The sequence below is a fragment of the Thamnophis sirtalis genome, unplaced genomic scaffold (assembly GCF_051295495.1).
Source record: "Thamnophis sirtalis isolate CommonGarterSnake01/CBP01778 unplaced genomic scaffold, rThaSir2_p1.2 scaffold_2, whole genome shotgun sequence".
NCBI classification, from domain to species: domain Eukaryota; kingdom Metazoa; phylum Chordata; class Lepidosauria; order Squamata; family Natricidae; genus Thamnophis; species Thamnophis sirtalis.
Window position 1 is genome coordinate 165,044,290 of NW_028261382.1, and position 26,048 is coordinate 165,070,337.

Genomic DNA, 26,048 nt, shown 5'->3' on the forward strand with positions numbered 1-26,048 from the left:
GTCTTTGAAAGCGGAGAAAGACCCCAGGGTGGGGTTGGACTCTCCTCGCAGTGTACTGAAAACGACCCTTCAGGTAAGCCAATGGTCATTTTTCCAGTATGCTGCTTGGGGAGTCCAAGCATGGGACATACCCAAGCTAAATGTCACTAGGGCGGGAAGCTGCAGAGTCCAGGGTCACTCCGCTGGTATGGATCCCCTGTAAGACTCGTCTCCCAAATGCCCCCTCAGCAGAAGAAAATTTGTCCAATTTATAGTTCCGAACAAATGGAGATAAGGAAGTCCAAGTAGCTGCCCTGCAAATCTCTTCTATTGGTGCCTGGGTCGCCCAAGCCGCTGTGGTGGCTGCACTCCACATGGAATGTGCGGTGATATGACGAGGCACTGGTCTGGATTGCAAGACGTAAGTGAGGATGCAAGCCCGCAGCCAACGACCGATGGTGGACAAAGAGACTTTGTGACCTTGGGATGCAGGTTAAAACGAGATGAAAAGCGACTCAGAGCATCTGAAAGCTGCCGTTTGCTTGATGTACTTGCGAAGAGTGCGGCGGACGTCAAGCGTGTGCCATCTCTTTTCCCTCAGATGTCTGGGATGAGAACAAAAATCCAGGAGAATGACCTCCTGGGCACAGTGAAACCAAGAGTTGATCTTGGGGATAAATGTGGGTCCCGGTTACTGTAAGGGACTAGGAGCTCTTGACTCACCACGCTAGCGACCCTGGAACCAAGCCCTAGAGCTCTCGAGGTGGAGACACTGAAGATGGCAGCCAGACAAATGTGGTGGTTGTTGGTGTAAGATAGTGAGAGTCATTCACTCCCAGCACGCCCGAAGATTAAAAGACCACGAGTCTGACCACTGAGGTCAAGGAAGAACTCGAGCTGCAGGGAAGCTACCCGAAACAAAGACTCTGCCAGGGTTCCGGACAAGCAGTCTGATGTGGTGATCTGCTGAGAGCAGGGCAGACAGAATGGCACTGGCAGGCAAAAAATGCGGGAAAAACATGAAAACAAAATGGTGGCTGCGTCAAAAAAGGCAATCCAAAATGGCCACCAGAAGCAAATAAACAGCCTGCTGAGGCACTGTGCTAGCAACCGGCTTCCCTCAGCGAGCACGGACAGCAACAGCAAAAAACCCTGCCGGGAACACGATCAGGCAGGTGGAAAAACCAGCGCGATCATGTTGGCGTCAGAACTCCGAGGCCCTGCTTGAACTGGCAGTTGCCGCAACCTCCGCAGCGCTTGAGCAAGCCCGGGACACTGTGAGAGCCAAGAATGGTGAGATAGGAGAGAAAAATCAAGAAAGGGTACCTCTCCTCGCTCCTGCTCTTCCAGAGGAATAAATAACTGCAAAAAAGGGAATTGGAGTGTCCAAGCAATCTGCCAAGAACTGGAGAGAAACTAAAACGCGCCCACTGGGCTTTGACTGAATTGAAAATCTGGCAAGTCAAGGCAACACTAGAGGCATGGCTAAAGTTTCAATTCAGTCCTGGGCCCATTGGCTGAGTTTAACCCATGCTTGGGCTCTCCAAGCAGCGTACTGGAAAACAATACAATTCTGGGAAAAGATGCAGTTGCTTTAAAAAATAGTTAATAGACATTACACAAATGTCCCTCCATGCTACAAAATTCGATTTGAATGTAAAATACTGCATAGCCTTTCTGTTCTACCACTTTCAAGAGGTTTGAGTCAACACATCTGGTATATTATGCCAAAGAATAACTAACGTGCTCCATGTTGTCCACAGTACTCGGTTGATATAAAATGTATGGAAACCCACCCCATTTTATTTCCTTTGGATAAATTTAATATTTTCCAAAAAGTATCTAGAAATGTGGAAAAGACAAGTCAACATCACTGATACATCCAAATACAACAGGTGAGAGAAAGAGAGAGACAGAGACAGAGAGAGAGAGATGGAGAGGGAGAGAAATGGAGTCTATTTTGCTAAGCATTTATACGAAGATGTACCTACACTGGAGATAGACCAGGGAATATTCTCCTAAGGCATGTTCCAATATGAGCCAACACTTCATGCACATCTTCAGATGAAGTTAATTTCATAGAAATGTTACACTTTTCAGTTTCTATAATCAGCTGCATAAAAAAAAACGGGGGAGACATGAGGTAACCTTTTATATAATCTTTATATAATCCTTAAAAATTACAAATACATCAATAGTGAATAACTAAAACAGTGCATTCAAAATCAGTTAGAATCTATGTTCATCAGTCTGAAAGGAGGAAGGACTGCTGACGCAATACACAGGCAGCTATAAGATCTGCTAGGTCAAGCCAGAATCTGTTTTCTGCCTCACTCTAACCCATGGAAAAACTGCAGTTTAATAGCTCCTGATATTATTAGGATGTAAAAATATTTGAATAAATGGGTTATAGTAAGCTCTCCGATTTACATATTCTGTAAGTGGATTTTCCAACAACCAGCATCACTGTTTTCTCTGAATCTTTTTTACAACGGCAGGACATCACAAAGGATCTGTGCATTTATATGCTTATTAGCCCTGTGCAGTAGCTTGGATTTGATTCCAAAAAAGGGGCTTTGGAACATACATGAGTATGAGCTGAGCATTTGTCTGCTGCTCTTCCCCTCCTCCCCCTGGAATCACATGATGGATCTCTCAGCTGTCATGTAAAAGGTTTAGCTGCTTTACAGATCCACAGACAGATATGATATTTATGCTTCTGGTGCACAGCCATAGGAATGGAGACTGGTACGGAAACCCATCTCCATATATTTGAAAGAGGAAAATGCTCACAGACCAACAATGCTGATACTTTGAAAATGGAATGAAATGCGAAAGAGTGCAATTAACTCTTGGGTCATCTCAGGACAACAGAAAATATGGAAATCTGTCCAAAACTTCAGAATCGCCTCCCACTCCTAAAGGAGATGGAAGAGGAAATGCTTCCCTATGAAGTAAACATTTCAGTAACACCCCTTCTGAATTTAAGAAAAAGTTCTAAGTAATTTGCTCTTATAGATATCTCCAACTGATGTCCATTAAAACAGTGAGATCATATCATCACAACACTGCAATATTAGTTTAAACCAGGGGTCTCCAAACTTGGCAACTTTAAGATTTGTGGACTTCAACTCCCATGGCTGGCTGGGGAAATCTGACAGGAATTCTGGGAGTTGAAGTCCACAAGTCTTAAAGTTGCCAAGTGTGGAGACCCCTGACTGAAACACGAAGATATTACTTGATATCTTCTATTGATTAACTTCTTGCACTTTCTGCTTTTTAGTTATGGTTTGTGAAGCCCTGGTTTACCTAGCTCATATGTACAGTAATAGTAAGCCACAAGCAGTTGTGATCCAGAATGTTAAGAGGCTATCCAAATCAGTACTGCATTTTTTGGAGTATAAGACGCACTGGAGTATAAGACACACCAAGATTTTGAAGAGGTAAATTTTAAAAAAAGGTTTTGCACTCTGCAGGCCTCCCAAACACTCTGCACGTCTCATTTTTTGTGAAAAATGGGCATGCAGAGAGTTTGAGAGGCCTGCAAAGTGCTCCGGGGTGGTGGGGGAAATGAGCAAAAAACAGTCCATTTTTTACCAAAAAAGTTGCATTTTATAATCCCAAAATACGGTAAATTAAGAATTTATGGAAGCCTGAGGTTTGGGCACAAAAACATTCTTAAATATTATATCCCAATCATGCATTTGTAGGAGATGCACATGCAGAAAATAAACCCTAGATAAACCAAATATAAAACCATGGGCTGTTTAAAGAAAGTTTTGCAAACTGCAGAATGGATTCTGCTGCCTTCCTCTCTTTTTAATTATTATATAATATTTTTTATGTTTTATATTCATGGCATTTTTAATATCTTATATGATCATGGACACTACAACTATGCTCAAATTGGCCCTTATTTTTTGTTACAAAGGGAAACATTACTTTTTGTATAACCCAAATCTAATTTGCTATATCTATACTGCAGAAATATGCAAACTTAATTTCCTATGAATATTCCTCTCAACATAATCCATATGATTTCTTTCATATCACTAATTCAGTTCATCTGAAGAATAAAGCTGTGTAGAAGAACCATCAAGCTGATTAAAATATTCTAGGGATTATGCAATTCTGTGTCTATTTGTAACTAAATATTCACCTGGCCTGGTTTATTGCAAGTGATTCCTTGGATTTCCAAGTAGCTGAAAGTTAATTCTAGCTGCAATTCAGAGAGAATAGAAAATTATTTTGGGATATCAAAACATGGATTAAAATACATATTAAACAAAGATTAGACTACTGATAACATACATATAATTTACTGTAATGGTTAGCTTCTTGAGCATCATTCACTTGAATGGCATAAAACATACACAAAACACAACCCAGGGGCTAAAATTTGATGCCTAGGTAACAGGGAAGATGGCAACAGAGATAATTAAACAATAAGTTAAGTGAATCTGGTTTCCCCACTGACTCCGCTTGTCAGAAGGTCACAAAAGGTGTATCGTGACCTGTATTTCCTGTATTTCATAAAAGCTGACAGTACAATGGCCATAAATGTAATAAATGTAAGTTAGTTCCCAAGCATCTTAATTTTAATCACGTCACCATGGGGATTATGCACCAATCATAAGTGTGAAAAACAGTCATAAATCACTTTTTTCACTTCTGTTGTAACTTTGAACGGTCGCTAAATGAACTGTTGTAAGTTGAGGACTACCTGTACTTCAGCAAGTGCTAACTTATAGCAAACAAGTGGCCACACTTCATGTAAAGAGTAAGCTTATTTAGTGATTTGAATTAATTTGTATGCCACCAATTTATACCAGGTAACATAAGTAAGTATATAAAACAAAGCACATGCTAGAATAGACAGAATGGAAACCTCTCATATTGAAAAACAGGAAAATATCCATTGCATAAGAAAGAAAAACAATTAAAGATGATGATCTGCACAGCTGGAGCTGTGAAATATTTTTTCAGGCTGCAGAGAATAGACAGACTCTGGCAAAAGAAAAGGAGAATCTGCCAAACATGAGATTACAATTAAATGAATGGCTGGTCTGAAAAAACATACTCAAGTGGTGCTCTCATCAAAATGGAAGGTATCAAGTGGGGCAATACAAGATCCAGCCCTGTACAACATTTTAATTCATTGCCCAATGAACTAGAAGAATCATTGATTAGATTTGCAGATGACACAAAATTAAATGGCTGGAAAATAGAGATGAAATTGAAAACTTGACCAGAGAAAGAGCTCTGGGGAAAAAAATTAACAGGAATAAATACAAAATTCCTTGCTTAGGAAAAAGAAATAAAATGCTGGAATTATGGTTAGGAAATCCTGGCTTAGTAATGAATGGTAGGCGGAAAAGATTTTGGAATGGTGGTTATAATCAAGCTGGAAATGATTCACAGCACTAATGTGGCAGCAAAAAAAAAAGGCTGGAACTTCAGAAATAAACAAGAAGAATAAAAGTTCTACTTTACTTTGCAGAGTTCAGATCTAGATAAGGGAAACAAGGGGACTAAAAACAAAGTCACATGAAAAGAGATTGAAGGAATTTGGAATGTTTAATCTTCAGAAGAGACGTTGAGGAAATATACACCATTATTCAATTATTATTTCTATAACTGAAAGAATACACAAAGAAGGTCAGACCTGTTGCTTAAATTTCCATCATGAAAAAATAAATTTAAGATACAAGGCAGCAGATTCCAGTGGAAGTGCTGTTACTGTTAGAAGTAAAAATTCTGGTATTCCAGTGAAATACCAGAATTTTTACTTCCAACAGTAACAGCACTTTTGATTCTGAAATCAATTACCTAGGGCAGTGATGGTGAACCTTTTTCGTACCTGCGTGCCTGCCTGTGTGCTGGAAATGGCACGCGAAACCATCCCGTGAGGAATGTGTGGCCTTGCTGGCGTTTGTGTGCGTGGGAGCGTAGAAACCTAGAAGAGCAGCATTCCATCAAGCATGCGCACACCGGCTCCCAAATTTACAGTTTCCGGCATGGGCACGAGCCCGACAAAAAGCTGGCTGTCGCGCATGTGTGTGATGGAAACCAGGAAATTCGGATGCTGGTGTGTGCATGTGCGCCGGAACGTTACTCTTCTGAAGTTCAGCATTCACAGACACATGAAGGCAAGCTGGCCGGGGTGTTTGTACACACAGGAAAGCGAAAGAGGAGCCAGCAAGGGCACATGTCCCGCGCGGAATGGCTCTGTGTGCCGTTTCCGGCACACGTGCCATAGGTTTGCCACCACAGACATAAGAAGATACGACCTGGGGTCGACTTATGACCACAATTGAGCCCAAAATTTTTAATAAGTGAGATGGTTGTTAAGTGAATTTTTCCTCCTTTTATGACCTTTCTTCCCACAGTTACGTGAATCACTGCAGTTGTTAAGTTAGTAACCTGATTGTCAAGTGAATCTGGCTTCCCCATTGAGTTCGCTTGTCAGAAGATCGCAAAAAATGATCACATGATCCCGGGACACTACAACTGTTATAAATATGAGTCAGTTGCCAAGCATCTGAATTTTAATCATGTCACCATGGAGATGCTGCAACGGTCATAAGTGTGAAAAATGGTCATAAGTCGCCTTTTTCAGTGTTGTTGTAACTTCAAAAGGTCATTAAATGAACTCTTGTACGTCAAGGACTATTGTAATAAGACCCTCCTTACTGAATGCATTTGAAGGGACAACCCACTAATTTAAAACATTCACACCTTTGACTTTACAACAAGGAGAAACTCTTCGGTATCTGAATAAAAATTTGCTGCAGGTCATTTTTTAAAGGTTATTCTTTGTTAATCATGGTTTTCTATGGTGCTCAGTCATCGTCGCTATTCCCCCCCCCCCTTGATTCACTTCTTTACAGATTTTAAATTTCAAAATATATTTTTAAAGCTCAGTATAACCTCTTATTTCCCGATGTGGCACGTTTAATTTGGCATGTTTGCCACAATTTAAGCTTTGGTAATGTTACTGCACTGCAGCAGATTCTGACTAATGTTTCTATATATGATGCATATAATTAAGAAAGGGAAAATCAAGTGCCACTCCTATTTCATTTTTTTTAGTCTTTCTCAAGTAGTTGTTGCCAAAGCAAAAAGAGAGACTTATACCAGCGTCATGTTAGCCAGAATCCATAAACTGCTAGAGTGCATTGGTTATGTGGTCAACCTGATGGTTTTTGTGACAGTCTTTAAGTGAACTCCATGATCGTTAAGCGAATCAATTGTTTGCTATGGGCGCAGTTTGGCTGAAAACTAGAAATGCCAATTTTTGGAAAAACTATCATAATACATGATCAGGTGACCCTGGGATGCTGCAAATGACTGTAAATGCAGTTATGTTGCCAAGCATCCAAAATTCTTTTATGTGACTGCAAAGAAGGACTGTCCGTCTGAACTTCAAAGCCGGGTCATAAGTTCCAGTTGTAACTTCAAACAGTCACTAAGTGATCAGCTGTAAGTCGAGGAATACTTGTATATAGCAAACTGTATAACATTCCTTTATACCACTTATTTTCAAGTTGTAAGTAAAACCAATTCTAGAAAAATGAGATGTCAACAATGTTGCAGGTCAACCTACACATCTTCCCTTACTCCCACTGCTAAAAAATACATCCCTGGCAAATTCTATAATGAATTGCCATTATACTATCTCCTGTTATGGGAATACGGAGCAGAATGAGGCTAGAAGGATACTGGCAAACTCTCAGTCTTCATAGTGAAAATGGCAGTAAGACTGGACCAGGAAATAATACTAATGAAATCAGCATTGGGCCCTAATTCAGACCTACAAAAATCTGACAAGACAGAGGCACTGACAGTCTCTAGCCAGCAGAATCAAAATTATTTCAGAAATGGTTTCTTTCATGTCCTGTACAGCTCCAAAATCCACTGCAGAAGATTATTTGAAAGAATTTTGCTCGGATGAACTCTGAATATCACCATGGTGGCCATTATAAAGAGAAGCTCTATTATAACTTATGTCTCAAGAATTCTGCAGAGACATAACGCTAATTAGTGAACCTACTTAACATATTGATATATGTAAATGAACAAGAGGGTTATTTTACTTAAGAATCAAGCAAGGGATAATCCAGCCATGTGATCTGAAAGTCTTTACATAAATTTTTATACTATTTGTTAATTGCCCCAGAAGGCTACTATAATAAAAAGTGATTTCTACTGGTTTGGATTTTATATAGTTGCGAAGCAGTAATCTGAATGTTTGTTTAATGGAATGTAGTAAGGAGGTAGATTCCCAGGAGGGACGGAAGAGTTAAGTGGAAACTTAAGTCCCAGGCAACTCAGTCTCAATCTTATGTGTGAGAGAAAGAGGATGAAGACAGAGCCTCCCTAATAGTTCACAGAGTATAATTTAGATGCAGATAGCAGAGTCTGGAAAGATTTTGATTTTAGGTCTTAAACAATAAAGAACTCAGTTTGGAAGAATCACCATGTGTCATTCTTGCTTCATATTATCAACAATTTAGAGCTTAAAAAACATTGTGAAGTTAAATTATCTTTCGGACACATAGATACCGTCACAAAATTTCATATTCAACAGGAAGAAAAAGTAAACTGTGCCCCTATGTCTTCCAGAAGATTGCATAAATTTGTTCCAATTGTAACACTTTAAACAGAAAAAAGAAGAAACAATGCACAGCATTTTCTCCTAAATGTATTCTGTTAACTATTCTCAACCACCTTATTATATTCTGAGAGTATGATCAGTGTATTAGCTTAAAAGTAAATGAACTGTGCTAGATTATAGGGGGGAAAAGTGATGAAATTCAGTCTTACCTTGGTAGGAATACGCGAAGTTAATAGAAAGGCCCGACATGATGTTAGCACCTGCGGAAAAAAAAAGCAAATATTTATCCTTGGAAAAAAACATATATTCAGAAATGTTTTCATGCTATAATTTCTTAATTTCTATATAAATCTATAATACTTTTGTAGCTCTATTTATATTCCCTTAGCATCCACTGAATGTAAACAAATAGTCTGCATAAAATTATAGAATTGGAAGAATTTACTTTGTGAAAACAGCTTGTAGTGATTCTTCTAAGAGGACTATCACAGAGCAGGTTCACACTCAAGTTATGAACAATTACAATATCCCCTATTTACAAATAAGAATCTGAAACCAGGTTGATTCTTTTCTGCTCTGGGATCTTAGTTTACATATAGTGTGTGTGTGTGTATGCTACGGGGCATAGGTAGCTGGATTTTAGTGGAAGGAAGGTTTAAAGTTCAACCATCCCTGCTGGCTGGCATAATTTTGTACTTTGCACAGAATACAATACAATAGCAGAGTTGGAAGGGACCTTGGAGGTCTTCTAGTCCAACCCCCTGCCTAGGCAGGAAACCCTATACCGTTTCAGACAAATGGCTATCCAACATCTTCTTAAAGACTTCCAGTGTTGGGGCATTCACAACTTCTGGAGGCAACCTCTGTTCCACTGATTAATTGTTCTAACTGTCAGGAAATTCCTCCTCAGTTCTAAATTGCTTCTCTCCTTGATTAGTTTCCACCCATTGCTTCTTGTTCTACCCTCAGGTGCCTTGGAGAATAGTTTGACTCCCTCTTCTTTGTGGCAACCCCTGAGATATTGGAAGACTGCTATCATGTCTCCCCTAGTCCTTCTTTTCATTAAACTAGACATACCCAGTTCCTGCAACCGTTCTTCATACGTTTTAGTCTCCAGTCCCCTAATCATCTTTGTTGCGCTTCTCTGCACTCTTTCTAGAGTCTCCACATCTTTTCTACATCGTGGTGACGTGGTGAATAAAAAACAGCTAAGACTGCATGAAGCATTTCTTCTCTATTGTATTTTTTGATAGATGTTAAGTTACTTATATTAGTAGCTGGAGCAGTGGGGTTGTGCAGTGAGCCAGAACAGAGAGTTATAATTGATTGATTGGAGATTGCTGGCTCCTGTGGGAGGCAATCTGCGTGGTGATTGGTTGCTATGGGTTTGGAGGGGGAGTTTCCCCTTTTCCCCACCTTTTTCTTTTGTGTACCCTGTATGCTCTGTGATTCACCTCATGATGCTCCTGTTTGCCTGACTATCTTGTTTGCTGTAAATAGAGATGTCAATAGAGATGTTTGCTGTAAAGATATATTTATTTATATAAAACTACAAGTTTATGACAGCGTCTCTGACTTCATTTGGATACCTGCTGTACAAATTCCCTGACAGTAGATATTAGTAGCCTGATGGTATTAGAGCAGAGGGAATCTTTCCTATGTAGATCTTAGCCACAAAAATTACAGAACCAATCGAGGCGCTATTGTTGCATGGTAAATGGCCACATAATTTTCAAGGCTTCTAGAGATGCTACTTCTCAGATAACCTATGTAAAATTCATAACTTATGTAAAAACCTATGTAAAGGTCAGCTCTAGGTAAGAGATGGGATTGCAGTTAATATACTGATCTTCTGATTATGTTGCAGCTTCATTTCCTGAACTGCTCAATGCCAAGGTTAGGCTGGCAGTGGAGTTCCCCAAACTTACAGTACTGGGGGACAAATAGCTTTGCGAACATCATTGTAACCAAGTACCTGAGCCAAGGCTCTAACATAAAGTGTGGGGCATGTGTTGAATTTGGTTTTTATTATGGGGCAGTGATGACATGGTCTTAGATTAAAATTTAACTATTGAAAAGTGGAATTTTCCTTTCTCATCCATCTTTAACCCCAAGGAAATAATAAATTTTATTCTTGGGGGTGATGAATGTTACACAAATCCATGTTTCATTTTCAAGATCACATCACTGTAAAGTTTGAAAACCCCAACCTAAACCAAAGGATGCCATCAGAATTATTATCCCGCTCTATGATGGGTCACTGTTGCATGCTTGAGAACAATCACTAACAAGAGCTAAGGGGATTTGGCAAATAACATAATGAAATATGAGATAAAACCTCAAAATATGAGGCACAGAAAGAGCAAAAGGGATGAAGATTTAGGTTTGTAACCACCCTGTGGGCTGCCAGACTTAAATAAGTCTAAATGGGAGTTGAGAAGGAATAATAGCCTTTTATTTAATATGTAATTACTGTTTGTTATATTCATGCCATTCTGTTGACTGTTTTAACTTTTTAATTGTAACAATTTTGAAGAATATGTTGGAAAAAGGATCCCACAAATGAAAATATTTGAAATAGATACAAAGTTACAGAACATGCTGAGGAGAAAGTTTACATTCACAAGGGAGAAGAAGATGGTAATTCTGGCGCCTTGTTTTCACATATTATTGCTGGAAGGACAAATCTTTTCTGTATAAGCCATTGTACTATATTACAACAACAACTTCATGATTCTACAATGAAGCTAATTGGCAGAATACTCAGTACATACAAAAAGAAATATATCACAAATATACAAATGTTGCCCATAGGTACATCATAATTAAAGGAGTTATTTTTGGTACAATGAAATTAAAATAAGGGAATTGGTGGAAAGTTTACTGAACATAGGAAATGTTGGAATTTTAAGAAGTACAGAAAGATATTATGTGGTATATGGTCTGTTGCAAGGAATGACTGTTAAGTTTAAGTTTAATAAATTTAATGAATTTAAGTTTAATAAATTTAGTGAATGAATATAAAAAGAATGGCTGCATACCATAATGAGCCGAGGTGGCACAGTGGTTAGGGTGCAGTACTGCAGCCACTTCAGCTGACTGCTTGCTAGTTCTGCAGCTCGGCAGTTCAAATCTCACCGGCTCAGAGTTGACTCAGCCTTCCATCCTTCCGAGGTGGGTAAAATGAGGACCCGGATTGTGGGGGCAATATGCCGACTCTGTAAACCGCTTAGAGAGGGCTGAAAGCCCTATGAAGCGGTATATAAATCTAACTGCTATTGCTATTACTATTGCTACATAAACAGCATAGTATTCAATTTATCTCCCTATAAAATTCAAAGATTCCTATACCATATTCTCCCTGTAGTGTATCAGCCACCCCCTAAAGTCTGACAAAACTGGACAGGGAAAACCTTTATCTTTTATCAGGTTTATATCTGTTCACTATACTTCATTATTTTAATTTTGAGTCCACCTATGTCCAGAAAAACTCTGGATGGCTTATGGGTAAAAAGCAAAAGAAAGCGTTCTATCTCTCTCTCTCTTTCCCTCCCTCCCTCCCTCTGTGTCTGTGTGTGTGGTGTGTGGTGTGTGTGGTGGGGGGGGGGAGTGCATGCATGAAAAAGAGAACTATCATGCTTCACAATTAACTATTTTAATTTGAACAATTTCCATCTCATTTCATATGTATGTCAAGATGAAATAACTTGTCATTTTAGCTATTTTATCATTAATAGGACATGATATTTAATGAACAAATCTACTAAAATAGCTTTATCAATCAAAGTATCTATAAAATTGAATAAAAATATCAGAGAGCTTAGAGTAATGCTATTTTTAATTTATGTATGCCAATCAAATGTTTTTTTTACAGTTTATAGAAAGATGATCAACTAATGTCATGCTGTCATATATATTACAAAAATTTCCAAAGCAATAAAAACTCCCGATTAAAGCATTACAGTTATCCTACTACTTATATTCTGAACCCCATTATTTGGAGAAATGGTTAGTGTTTTATCATTTGAATCCATCAAGTAATTTAGTTGACATCTGTCCATTTCTCCTTGGCACATAACCAAAATGCACATATACTAAAGCCTTGTCTAGACTAAGGATTTGCCTTCATATTTGTTACCAGGACAACTGTACAGATTCACACTTTAGCATGCATGCATATAAGTCACTGGCATTAGTACCAATCATTACTCAATAAAGGCAAGTTATGTCACATTAGAATGAGCCAATGAAATTATTCTATTTAAAATAGAGCCTATTTTAAAATTAATAACTTTTCTTGAATGAGTTTAGAATTAAGGTGACATCTTGCTAAGTATAAGACATATTTACTTGGTGTGTAGAATTCAGTTCCCCTAATACGAGTAATAAGAAAATATATGCATTGTGTGCCTTTCTTCAGTCTAGTGCCTTCTACAGATGATATGAACTAAAACTCCCAAGTTATCAGAATCAAATGAAATTTTGGAGAAGGTGACAGACTGAGTTGATCTCACAGAAGATAAAGTTATTTCAACCATATTTGCAATTACTCCAGCAATTTAGCAATGCTTCAATTCAAAGCAGACTATCAATCTGAGGCAGCAAATGCAATTCAATAAGATCTCATCAAGCAAATGAGAAATGATGGTGTATTTGGTTTATGTGAAACTTCAAATTATTCTCAATTATGATCAGTCTCCGATCATCTGTAGATGATCTAGTGATTTTAGAAAATAGCAGGTTTGAGTTCCAACATTTTTATTTTGAAATTTATATTCCTATTGTTTTGATTAATCTATGAGGGACAAAAAAGATGGAATAGCAATAACACTTAAACTTATACACCACTTCACAGTGTTTTACAGCCCTCTCTAAGAGGTTTACAGTCAGCACATTGCCTCCAACAATCTGGGTCCTCATTTTACCAACCTCGGAAGGATGGAAGGATGAGTCAACCTTAAGCCTGGTGAGATTTGAACTGCCAAATTGCAGTCAGCTGGCAGTCAGCAGAGATAGCCTGCAGTACTGCATTCTAACCACTGCAGTTCTAGTATAGAACAGTCTTTCCAATGGTATGAATACCTTACTAAATTAAATGGATTAAGAAAATTCTGTTTGCCTAACAGGAAAAGGTTGGAAAGTGATGACAATTCAACTTAGATCTCTATAGCTCTTGGCTTTAGAAAGAATTGTGAAACTATTAAAACAATCAACATCTAAGGGAACATATACCTAATATTGTATGTCTTGACAACAGCAAGAGTTGTGTTTACACAGCACTGGAAAAATCACAAAATACCTACAGAAGAGAGTGTAATAAAAAAATACAAGATTGTGCAGAAATGGATAAGTTGACATTGAAGCTAAAGGATAAAGAAAATACGGAATATTTTCTAGCATGGAACTTGCTTTATCAATGGCTTGATAATAGATATAGAGATTAGAAATTGGATAAATATTGTTATGTGGCAGCAAATTAACCCAGACAATATGCTGTTCACAAAGCACTTATGCATGTAAAAGAAAAATTCATAAATAAACTAAAAACAACAACAATCAACATCTAGATCATTGGAGAATATTGCCTTTCAATTCTTTTTGTTCAGTTGGGCGTTTTTTTTTTTTTTTGCTGGATTTTGGCATCTTTCATGAATATAACTGGCAATCTTGATGAAATCATATGCATGTTCTTTATCTTAGCCATTTATGCACAAAACATTGATCCAATAAGCTTAATTCTGGTAGACATACCTTGACAGAGTTATATGTAATTCTTTTAATTCTACATATGGGAAGTTGCATACATAGTATATCTTCTCTTAATAAGCAGTTTGGTATAGAAATAAGCATTTCTACACCAAAAAGAGAGTTGTTTTGCTATATATTCCATCTTTCTGAGAAATTCCTTTTGTTTTCTCTATATAAATGATGAAGAACATTTTTAAAAAATAAATAAGTTGAAGAAAACACACAAGCACTATATATTTAACTAGACAAATGTTTTATTCTGGGCTTTTGAGATCAATCAAAGTACCAACAAACATTTCCAAATGTTAGTGGTGGGATTCTAAAATGTTAGCAACTTGTTCTCTTCCAGGTTGCTGGGTGGGTGTGGCCTTCTTGGCCTCCTGCACCACAGCAGGGGGGAGTTTTCACCCTCCCCAGGCTCTGGAGGCTTTCCTCGAGCCTCCAGGAGGGCAAAAACTGGCTCCCTGGGCTTCAGATGCCCTCCAGAAGCCGGAAACGTGCCCATTTCTGGACTTCCAGGAGGCTTATTTTTTGCCCTCCGGAGGCTTTCCTAAGCCTCCAGGAGGGTGAAAACAGCGTCCCCTGGGCTCCAGAAGTGGAAATGGGCCCATTTCCAGACTTCAGGCAGGCCCATTTTTCACCCTCTGGAGGCTTCCCCGAGCCTCCAGCATGATGAAAATGGCCTCCCTCAGGCTCCGGAGGCCTCCCGGAAGCCAAAAACAAGTCTGTTTTGGGATTTCTGGAAAGCCTGATTTTTGCCCTCCCAGATCTTCCGTGCGGCCCCTGCACTTACTTGGTATCCAAAACAGTCAATGTGGAGACTCCTGGGAGGGGAAGGGTGGGCGGGGCCAGCAGGTCCTTCAAACTACGGGTTTGCCTGAACCGGTGAGAACCAGCTGAATCTGACCACTAGTTATATTGCTTTTAACATTTTAATGCCTTAGGATTGCTTACCCTAGAGCAGGAGTGAGCAATATATGGATCTGCAGATGCTGTTGGACAGAATTTCCTTCATTCCTTATCATTGGCCATACTGGTTAGGACTGATAAGAAATAGAGTTCAACAAGATCCACACATTGCCCTTGCTTGCCCTAGAAGTAAAGTTAAGAATAGGAACATATGCTGTAACAATGAAATAGCAATTCTGCTTTCCTTTTTCTCTCTCTTCCCATGTATTTGTATCCATATATGTGTGGCTATAGTTAGATATTATCAATAACCTTTTATTTAAGAAAGCATCATAAATAATTGGTCTGATCACTTTCTTATTTTGATTTCAGCATCTTAATTTGAAACTGCACTTCTGCTAATTTGATAAGTTGAAACCATAATTGTGCTTCTTATAGAGCAAGCAGTTTTTACCCTTGGTCTTGCAGAGAGTTATGACAGATTTACATTTTATTCCAGGGCAAATTGGTCAGCTTTCCTCCTAAATTAAAATAACTTAATGAATAGTTGATAGCTTTTCCAGCAAGTCTGAGTACTCTCAACCTACTACCTGCCATTTTGTTACCACACAAAAACGAACATGACAATAGCTTTTGCTTGTTCACTACTTTTCCTTTATTCCTTATTAGTGTCTGATTAAATATGTCAGTTTCAATATTTTACAAAGCACAGCACTATCTGTATTGCATACATGAGTTTTAAATATACAGCAAGCACAGAACCAGGTTTTGCTTTTCTTTTAAATGGAAACAAAATGTTCAAAAAGGGTTGAATTTAATAAATAATTAGTAAGCTATCCACTTATTTTTTTACATCTTCATAAAAATGGATATAAAACCCTTAACCAAATTTACCAATTCTAAATTGTGCATTTAGTCAGAGAACCATCAATCTACCACTTCCAGACCACCTTGGTCAGAGTAGATCTAGACTAGTTTTATAATCTCATAGGTACTAAGGAATTAGATGAATTTAATAATTTTTTAAAAGCTGTCCTCGGACCCAAGATTTACCTCTTTGCTTTATAGAATAGCTCAACAATTAGGAAAGTGCTACATTAATACTTGAAGAGCATACATTTTCCCACTTTAGTCTAAGAATATATATATATGAATGATATAGGAAAGTTACATCAACTTCAAAGATAATTCTCCACTCCAAAGACAACTATTGGCTACAGCAAGTAACGCAGTAAAACTTGCCAACATTCCTTACTTATTACTGTTTTCAGAGGATCACTCCTTAACATGAAAAACAAAGCAATTAGTTCCATGGAAAAGTGTCTCTACAATGTCTAGTTTTCATTAGTACTCTAATTGTTTATTTATAGCACCAGCATAAAGCCCAGCAAGATATTTTTTCCTGACACGCTGACACACATACATACACACTTGTAGGCATAATGAATAACAGCTATAAAGCCAACTTTCTGATTAATAGTGGTTTAGCACACTGTGCACACAAAGCTCATGGCATACAGTTGTACAGTTTTCCTCGGGCCTTTTCAAAATATTTTCCTTCATTTTTCATTTAAATTATCCACTAACTAAATAACTCATTTCCCAGACAAACTAGGCATGATGGTCACGTTTAACCTTAATATTAAAATAAAGGTGCAATTGTTGTAAGCATAGGAAATAATCAAGGAATATGCTTGAACATTACTTCACTTAACTTTCCCAAATACAATGACCTGCCTATTGCTGCAATCAAAGAATTTCCTTGACACATACAAACTATTCCCAAAAAATATTGGGGATTTCCTAGCTTGTTTCACAACTGTAGCCTCTAATACTACATTGAAGAATATTCTAAAAGTCCTTAAATATTTAAAGTCCTTTGTCAAACACAATTAAAGACTGAATTCATAAAGTGGTCTTCTAGAGCATTGTTTCTCGGGCTCTTTCCATAACTCATAAAATCTGGGCCACAAAAAATTTCATCTTCCCGAGAACTCACAAACCATTCTGAAGTATGTCTCGCCCACATCTCCCGAATGAAATCAATGTACCATGGGAACAATGATATCAAAATATTGAAAATCCATGCAACTTCAAAGAAAGAGAAATATTGAGAGGGAGAGGGGAGGCAAACAGCCTTCAGTCCTATACTTCTGATGCTAGTCCCCTGTCCTTATAACCACTGACCAATAAGGTCATAAACTGTGATTAAGTGACCGCAGGTCATAAATGCGAGCTGGTTGCCAAGCGCCTGAATTGTGACTAGTCACTATGTGGGCATTGCAATAGTTGTACATGTGAGTACAGGTCATAAAGCACTTTTTTTCTGAGGCCATCATAACCTCAAACCGCTATTAAATAAATAGACGTAAATTGGAGACCACCTGTGTATAAGTGAGAAATACTGTTTTCCTAGTTTAAATCAAGAGTTTCAAAATAAAGATCTCTAACACTGGGCACCACAGACTGATGATTCTGTCAACAGTAACAGTGTGGATTATTGCTTAGTAATAAAAATAAACACATGGGGCAACAGGATTGGCAGAACTAGCCATCTGTTCAATTAAATTTAAATCACAGCTAACTGGTCGAACAGATTTCAACAAAACCTATGTTGAATTCAGTTTGGATACATCCCAGCATTAGGTAGCTTACTAAAAGGTCTTACAGAGAGGTTTGGGCAACCTATGACTTATAGCAAAAGCTTGGTAAATTTATCATTTAAAAATTGTAATAGAAAATGCTTAATGGGGATTTATAAAAGCTAATAGGTTGATTCTCTGAACATCAGTAATATTCAGAAAGTAAAAACAGTAATAGATGACACCTTTATTGAATATTTCATTATGATATGGCTGCAGCTTGACACAACATCAGGCTTCAAACACATCAAAAATGTATGTATGTATGTATGTATGTATGTATGCATGTATTGTGTTTCCCCGAAAATAAGATAGGATCTTATTTTCTTTTGACCTCTGAAATAAGCTCTTGGCCTTATTTTTGGGGAGGTCTTATCATTTTTGAGGTACAGGAGGCTGATCCAGAGAAGGCTGGAAGTTCTGTCTCTGTTTCTGGCACACTCTTGTCAGCCCTAGCATCGCTGGGCCTGCTGCTCTTTTTGCGACTGCCACTAAGAGATGGGGTGCGGTAACTAGGGTTTGCGGGAGTGGCCTCCACGGGGCCATTCCACGTGGAGGGCAGGTGCATGCCGGGCGTGTTGGGCATGTTCCCCCATCCCCCCCCAGGAAATGGTGGGAACCGGCTGCACATGCGTTTAAATATTTTCGGGGAGGGCTTATTTTACCTCATGCGTTCAAAAGCCTGATTGGGCTTATTATCCGGGGAGGTCTTATTTTCGGGGAAATAATATATGTATTCATTTATTCATTCATTCGATTTGTATGCCGCTTATCTCATCTAGAGATTTGCTTCTGTACATAGCATTATAAAATTAACTATTTCTGGATCAGAACAAATCACTTTTAGCAAAGTTAATATTCTGAAAAAGAAGCAGAAACTAGCTTTTTGGAATTTTGGCAAGTGAGTACAGCTGCCAAATTAGGAGAAGATTTTTTTTTTCCTTTTGCAAATCCAGGTAACACCCTGACATAAGCTATTTTGCATTCTTTAACTTTAACAAGGGCACCTCCTGAGGGGGATTCTGTGTCAGAAGAGGGCAGCACTTGTGTGGGTGCTTGGCCCGCTGCAGCATGCCTGCCTCTATGCCCTGAGAAATGGCCCTAGTTATGACATCTTGCATCTCTGCTGAGAGGTCGGGGCCGCGATCCTCCACAGTACTGGAGGGGGGCTGGATGACTGGCTGCTGGGGTGCCAGAGGGCCCACTGGAGCTGACCCTTCCTCAAGATCCAAGGGACATGCAAAGAGATTGGCCTGGTCTGCCATTGAGGGTCCAGGAGAACCCACCATGGCAAAGGAAGCAGTGGGGGAAAACTCCTCCTCCTCCTCCTCACTCTCAGAAATGGCTAGGCCATACTTGGGCTGGGCCTTTGGAGAGGGTGCCCTAGGGGAGACCGGCTTAGAGGCCTGGGCCTGTTGTTGGGCTTTGGAAAACTGCTTCTCCAAGGCCTTCTGCCGGTGGAGGGCATCCTTATCTGGGCCTGAGCCCTGCTTGGACCTCTGTCTGGAGTAGGGCTTGTTCCCCCTGATGGTCTCCCAGGCTGCCTTGCCAGCTTGTCTGGGATATACCCTGGTGGAAGGCCCTGGCTGCTCTGAACCCTCAGGGACCTGGTCTGCCATGCTGGAGAGTTGGGAATTAACTGCTAAGGCAGGGTCACTCCACTCATGGGAGGAGATAGTTGCCCAAGCGCTCAGAAGAGAGACACTCAAGGCAATAAGTATCAAGGCCAGCCAATGCTGTTAAGGATGAAGCTTCCGGTGTGAGCTCCAACTGCTCCCAGCACCACGCAGGTCAGCAGAAATTGGAGAATTATATATATAAATATTTAAAGTCACAGGTGTGGCTAGCTGATGAGAGGGTGTGGCTAGCTGATGAGAGCTAAATAGCTTGAAATAGATCTATACTAGTCTCCCTTTATTTATTTATCAGCATAAATATAACATACATACATACATACATACATACATACATACATACATACATACATACATACATTTGATATCTTTCTTTTGATGATGGTAATGATTTTATTATTATTTTTTATGGTTGCTTACTCTAACCAACTCTAGGCAGCTTACAAAATCCAAATCGAGGTTATATAATCAAATTATAGCAAATGAATTTTCTCCTAGTTTGGAACTTATTAATTCTAGTTTTCTCAAATTGTTTATAAGATAGCAATATACTATATATCCATTGCCTGCAAAAAATATGTCTATTCCAGATCTTTGATAAATCAGGAAGCTATTTATACAGTTATTTTCCATCCCATTAAATGCTGAGCCATTACTGTGTATCATGAATCATTTCCTCCTTTTTTGTTTTGTGGTACTCATATTTAAGCATATCAGAAAGATGTGGCTGTATTGTAAATACTGTTACTGTCTTATTCATTTCCTTGACTTCCCCTTGATTCTTAGAATAACACTCAGACTAACAAAAGTGTGTTGGTGTGTTGAGATAAAGTTTAACAGAGTAATGCACCAAAGTAAAAAATCCTCACGTCTCAGGTCACAAAGATATTTTCAACAAAAAAACACTTGTTATAAAAAAATTGTTAAGTTGGAAAGATGTTATTCATAAATATTTCAATATATAAGAATCTTAATTACCATGCTATATGAATGTGTACCCACTCATACATAAACTCGGACATACATCTTTTTACAACTACTGGATCTTCCTAGATTGTCTTTGTGAATTGGGGTTGAGACACTACTCCTATTTCTAGTGATAATTTAACAATATATGTTTAGATGATTTTTGCAGTCTGACTATTATTTGAGCTACGGGGGATCCTGATCCCACTTACCTGAAGGTATTGATGTTACTAAGGGGTGGCTGGTAATATTTAACTATTCTTCTCTATAACATACACTATGCATGAGGGTGAACAAGATGTATATGTTGTGAATCAGCATTTGAACCAATGATGAGCTGATAAGGGCCAAGAAAGTGACACCATATCCTAACAAAATGGAGACATTGTGCATGGATGGGTGCTGGCCAGAGGTGGGTTCCTACCAGTTCGCACCTATTCGGTAGAACCGGTTCATCAAATCTACCGAGCCGGTTAGAAGAGGTTCCACCAGTGGACCCAGAAAGCAGGCCACACCTACAGAAGAGGTTCCAAAAAAATTTGAAACCTACCACTGGTCCTTGGATATGATTATTCTACACTATCATGCTCCTATTTATAAAACTCAGTGCCTCTGTGAAAGGTAAGGATGACTACTGCGTTTGTGGTGCAATCAGAACACTGCGTGTGTTGAAGTTGTTTTAACGCAAACCAAAGATGCCTTTTAGGAAACAAGTTTACATCATGTTCTTATGCATGCCAGGGCTGTGTGTGAGGTAATTTAAGGTGGTTCTAACAAGTGTCGTCAGCATCTTCATATCCGGTCACATGGGTGGCAAGCCACTCCCACAAAGGAAGCCACACCTACAGAGTAGGTTCGAACAATTTTTGAAACCCACCACTGGTGCTGACAAAGGGAACTGGGACAATTTCCATATGGAGACAGCTTAACTATTATTATTCAAGCTCTGGTAACTTTATGCTCAGATTACTATAATGTATTCTATGTATTTGATTTGGGTGCATAGTGACCACATTGCAGAATGGGGCAAGAGGCCCTCTGCGTGTTACATATCTGTTGGAAACAGCTGCCCTGGTGCAGTTCAAAGGTTTTGCTTATTACATTCAGTACATAGCCCCAAACATCATAGAATCACTGAGGGGAGGATGCCTTTGTCATTCCAAAGCTAATTTTATTATTTAAATTGCTGGGCCGTTGGCTAGGGAATGCGGTTAGAATTGCAGAATATCATTTTGTAGACACCTTTTTCTGTAGTTCCCTACATTGGCGCAACAGTTAAGGAGTTTTAAAGAGATGAAGTGTATTCCAGCAGGTACAGCTATGTTTCATTTTGCTCTTACAGCAGAGGTGGGTTCCTACCGATTTGGATAGGTTCGGCCAAGTAGGTAGTAACTCAGCCGCCCACGCACCCAAACCAGTTCTGTCGGCGGCGCTGTAAGGCGGCGCCATTGTTTTTTTGCTTCTGCGCAGAAGCAATTTTTCGACTACCTGACGCGTAGCGCGCATCAAGCGCATCCCTGAGCAAACCAGCAGTAAAAGAAGCCAGAACCCACCCCCTGCCCTATAGGATTATTCAAGTAAACTTATGCTTTTATTTATTTGCTTATACGTAACTATTTACTTATTTACCAACTTATAGGAATGAAAGATAAAGTAAAACCCCTTACAGAAAATTCTGCTGAGCTTATAGCAGTCGGGTCAGTTAGAGCTAGGGAACAGAGCTGTCATATAAAACCTTTTCAGCCAGCACTTTTATCTTTGAAACTCTGCCACTAAAGGACAGGCACTATCAGGCTATGAATTAACCAGGAGCAATAATGTTTCTTCAGAGAAGTGCTACGGCAGCAATTTCTCCAAAAGGACTGAGCAATTTCATTTTTTCATCTATCCCTACACTAGGAAAGCAGGGTAAGAAGGGCTAAAAATCATTTTGTTTTGCAGTAATACGCTAATACTATAGTTTTTTTTATAGTTGTACAAAAAGGTAGGAAATAGGCAACTGGGAGCTGAGTCAGTCAGCTTATCAAACAATTGGCTCCTCTATTTATTTAGAAAAATTTCCCACTATTCCTTCTTGGTCAGCACTATCAACAGTATTGTCTTTTCGTAAGATCTATAGACTTTCAAGGGCTTTGATGTTTATAGACCGTCCGTCTGCCTCCAATAGAAACTAACATCTTTGTCCTAGGAAGCTTTATACACCACCAAACCTGCTCATGTCACTGGGAAAGTATCCAACAAATTGAATACAAGTAGTCCTCGGTTTATGGCCATTCGTTCAGCGACCATTCAAAGTTACTGAAGGACGAAATAAAGGTACTAGCAATCCATGCCCAAAGTAACAGCCATTTCGGCACCCCTGCGGTCATGTGATCAAAATTCCGACACTTAAGTACATATTAACACATCTGCTAACCACAGCTAGAATAGCATTTGCCCAATGCTGGAAACAAAAGAATACCCCCTCGGACGAATTAGTGATAAAAAAAACTTTGGATTGTGCAGAGATGGACAAATTAACACTGAAATTAAAAAAATAAAGAAGAGTCGGAGTATTATGAAATTTGGAACAATTGGTACAAATGGCTGCAAAACAGGAATAAAATTAATTAATTAATTAATTAAGCCAATATATATATATATAGTGTGACCTTCCTCCCATATTTGGGCATACCAGGGGTTGTGACTTTAAATATATACCTTTCACCCTGGCCTGGCTGATAAGGAGTCGAGCTCTGTAGCTCAATGGTTAACACATCTGCCTAAGAGGCAATAGAGCACAGGTTTGATTCCCAGCAAGGGTATGGCTAGCTGATGAGAGCTAAATAGCTTAAAATAGATCTATACTAGTCTCCCTTTATTTATTTATCAGCACAAATATAACACACACACACACACACACACACACACACACACACACACATATATATATATATACACACACACACATATATACATATATATATATATATACACACACACATATATATACATATATACATATATACACACACACACACACACACACACACACACACACACACACACACACACACACATATATATATATATATATATATATATATATATATATAAAACTGTGTATGAAGTATGTAAATATAGAAGCGAAATATTATATACATGTACAGGGTATGATGACACAACAATGTTGATGTAATGACTGTAAGGTGTTGTAGAAGGGGGAAAAAAATCTGCTATAAAAAATATTCCGACACTTGGCAGCCTGCCCAAATTTCGATCACAAGGCGCTACAACTCTGCACCCAATTATCTTCCCCTATCCATGCCCTTTCAGCTTTTGCTATCCTGCACAGCCACCCCAGCTGACCTCTGCCATCTTCTTGCTCCCACTGCTGATGAGGCGTGCTCAACTGTTGCTGAGCCTTACACAACTGACTTCAGATGCCGAAAAAGAAAGCAAAAACACAAAGTTGCCCCTCCCTGAGCTGGAACGTAACAACAGATTTTTTTTTCTTTTTTCTTTGCAACACAAAGCAGCTATGTATAACTGAGAAGCATAGTGAAAAGAGGGCATTTTGACATGGTGTGGGCCTTTAAGATGTTGTATGCTTTTTCCCCTCTCTTTTGCTGCATGAAACCAGACCCATTAGACTTAGCAATCATATGGGCCAAGCATGTCTCATCAACGGCGGCAGCAAAAAGATGTCAATGAATCTGGCTGTAGCAATGAACCACAGGGGGTCTGGAGTGCAGGAGGGCGAGGGACTGGGCTGGGACGACTCCAGTTTCCCCAGGCACAGTAAGCAGGCCTAGAGTCATGCAGTTCTAGGACTGAATACAAACCTGCAAGATTGGGAAGCCAAAAGATCAGAGATAGCAATAGCAATAGCAGTTAGACTTATATACCGCTTCATAGGGCTTTCAGCCCTCTCTAAGCGGTTTACAGAGTCAGCATATCGCCCCCACAGTCTGGGTCCTCATTTCACCCACCTCGGAAGGATGGAAGGCTGAGTCAACCTTGAGCCGGTGAGATTAGAACCGCTGAACTGCAAATAACAGTCAGCTGAAGTGGCCTGCAGTACTGCACCCTAACCACTGCGCCACCTCGGCTCATGGGGTGGCGCAGATGGGGAGGAAATAGGTAGCCAGGAGAAATGGGGTGGGGGGGCAGTGCCTCACTTTACTGAGGAGAGACCAAACGTGAAATGGCGTAGGTTGGTCCTCAGCTAACAACCAGTAAATTTACTTAATGACAGCAACAGGGATTGCATGAAGTGCAGTTTGTTAACCGATGCAGTCATGTGATATTTTGCTTTATGACCGCATTGCTTACTGATCAAAATCCCAGTCCCAATTGTGGTCGTAAGTTGAGGACTACATACACTATAATGCCCATGCAGCAAATGAATTGGCACTACTAAGCAATGATCTCTGTGATTTCTTTTGCAAACTGTTTGTGGTACCTCTTGTGCTATTAACTAAGAGAAACTTTCATGGCGGTAAACTCTAGTTAGTGAGGTCAAAATGAGTCTCTGCACATCAGAGACTGCATTGCACTTACAAAAAAAAATCCTAAACACATCAATCTGAGATTGAAATGACCCTCGACCATCGTAATAGTAGACTTACATATCGCTTAACAGTGCTTTACGGTCCTCTCTAAGTGGTTTATGGAGTCAGCATTTTGCCCCCACAATCTGGGTCCTCATTTTTTAATGTAAATGTGTTTTTTTTATTTTCCATCTTCATTTTCGTACAGTCACATATATACTGTGCATAACCGGGGTCATATAACATTGAACAATAAACACAGCCATTCCTCTTGTCAACAAACCCCCCAAAAATAGAGACCCAATGTACCTCTTCGACCCTCCATACACCCTTTCTTTCGCCCCCCTCCAACTTTCCATCTTCCCTCCATCATTCCCCTCTACCCTACTTCCCCTCCCCCTCTATCACTCCCCTCTCCCGGTACACTCCCTCCCTTCCTTCTCACCCTCCCTCCAGTCCTCTCTCTCACCCTCTCTACCCCTCTTTCTTCTATCCCTCTACTCCTCCCTTCGGTGTATTTCTACTATCTATTAATATATTCAGCTTATCCTATTTTTACAATGGAATTAAAGAGCAACAGTATACAAGTGCAGTCACGTAACTTTAAAATCTAACACATACTATATATCCCCCCTCCCCCCTAACACCCCAATCTGGGTCCTCATTTTACAGACTTCAGAACCTGTGGGTTTTTGGTCATCTTAGGAAACCACCCAATTAATCAGGTCTGCTCCTGATCCAGAATAAATGCTGCAGTGACATGTCTCAGTACACTACTTCCTTTGGAAGTCTAACTCAGCAATTGAAATTCCATCACAATTCACTTCTTGCTTCTGAAATTTCTCCATTATCTCCAGAAGCTGAAGCACTCTGGGGCCTTGGATTCTTTCTCACTTCCCTCCTGAATAAAAGAGCAGCTTTGTCATTTTCCCACCAAATTCTAGCTCCCCCGAGCTCTTTCATGTTGCAAGAAGTTAGTACAATGAGATAAAAAGAGAGAACAGGGCTGGGCTGCCTCCTG

At 39.3% G+C, this 26,048-nt stretch overlaps 1 protein-coding gene across 2 annotated transcripts in view; it reads right to left on the reverse strand.

Annotated features, from left to right (window-relative positions):
- Nucleotides 1-26,048, reverse strand: part of CARMIL1 (capping protein regulator and myosin 1 linker 1) — a 130,332-nt gene that overhangs the window by 67,182 nt on the left and 37,102 nt on the right. The window contains exons 3-5 of one of the 2 annotated variants that reach the window (XM_087707362.1): nucleotides 8,806-8,856; nucleotides 4,139-4,198; nucleotides 1,971-2,092 (exon numbers count right to left, since the gene is read on the reverse strand). In XM_087707362.1, coding sequence (XP_087563488.1) covers nucleotides 1,971-2,092; nucleotides 4,139-4,198; nucleotides 8,806-8,856 — 233 coding nt within the window. Of the gene's footprint in view, nucleotides 1-1,966; nucleotides 2,095-4,138; nucleotides 4,199-8,805; nucleotides 8,857-26,048 lie in introns of those variants that run through there. The other variant, XM_087707363.1, reaches the window with a different exon arrangement.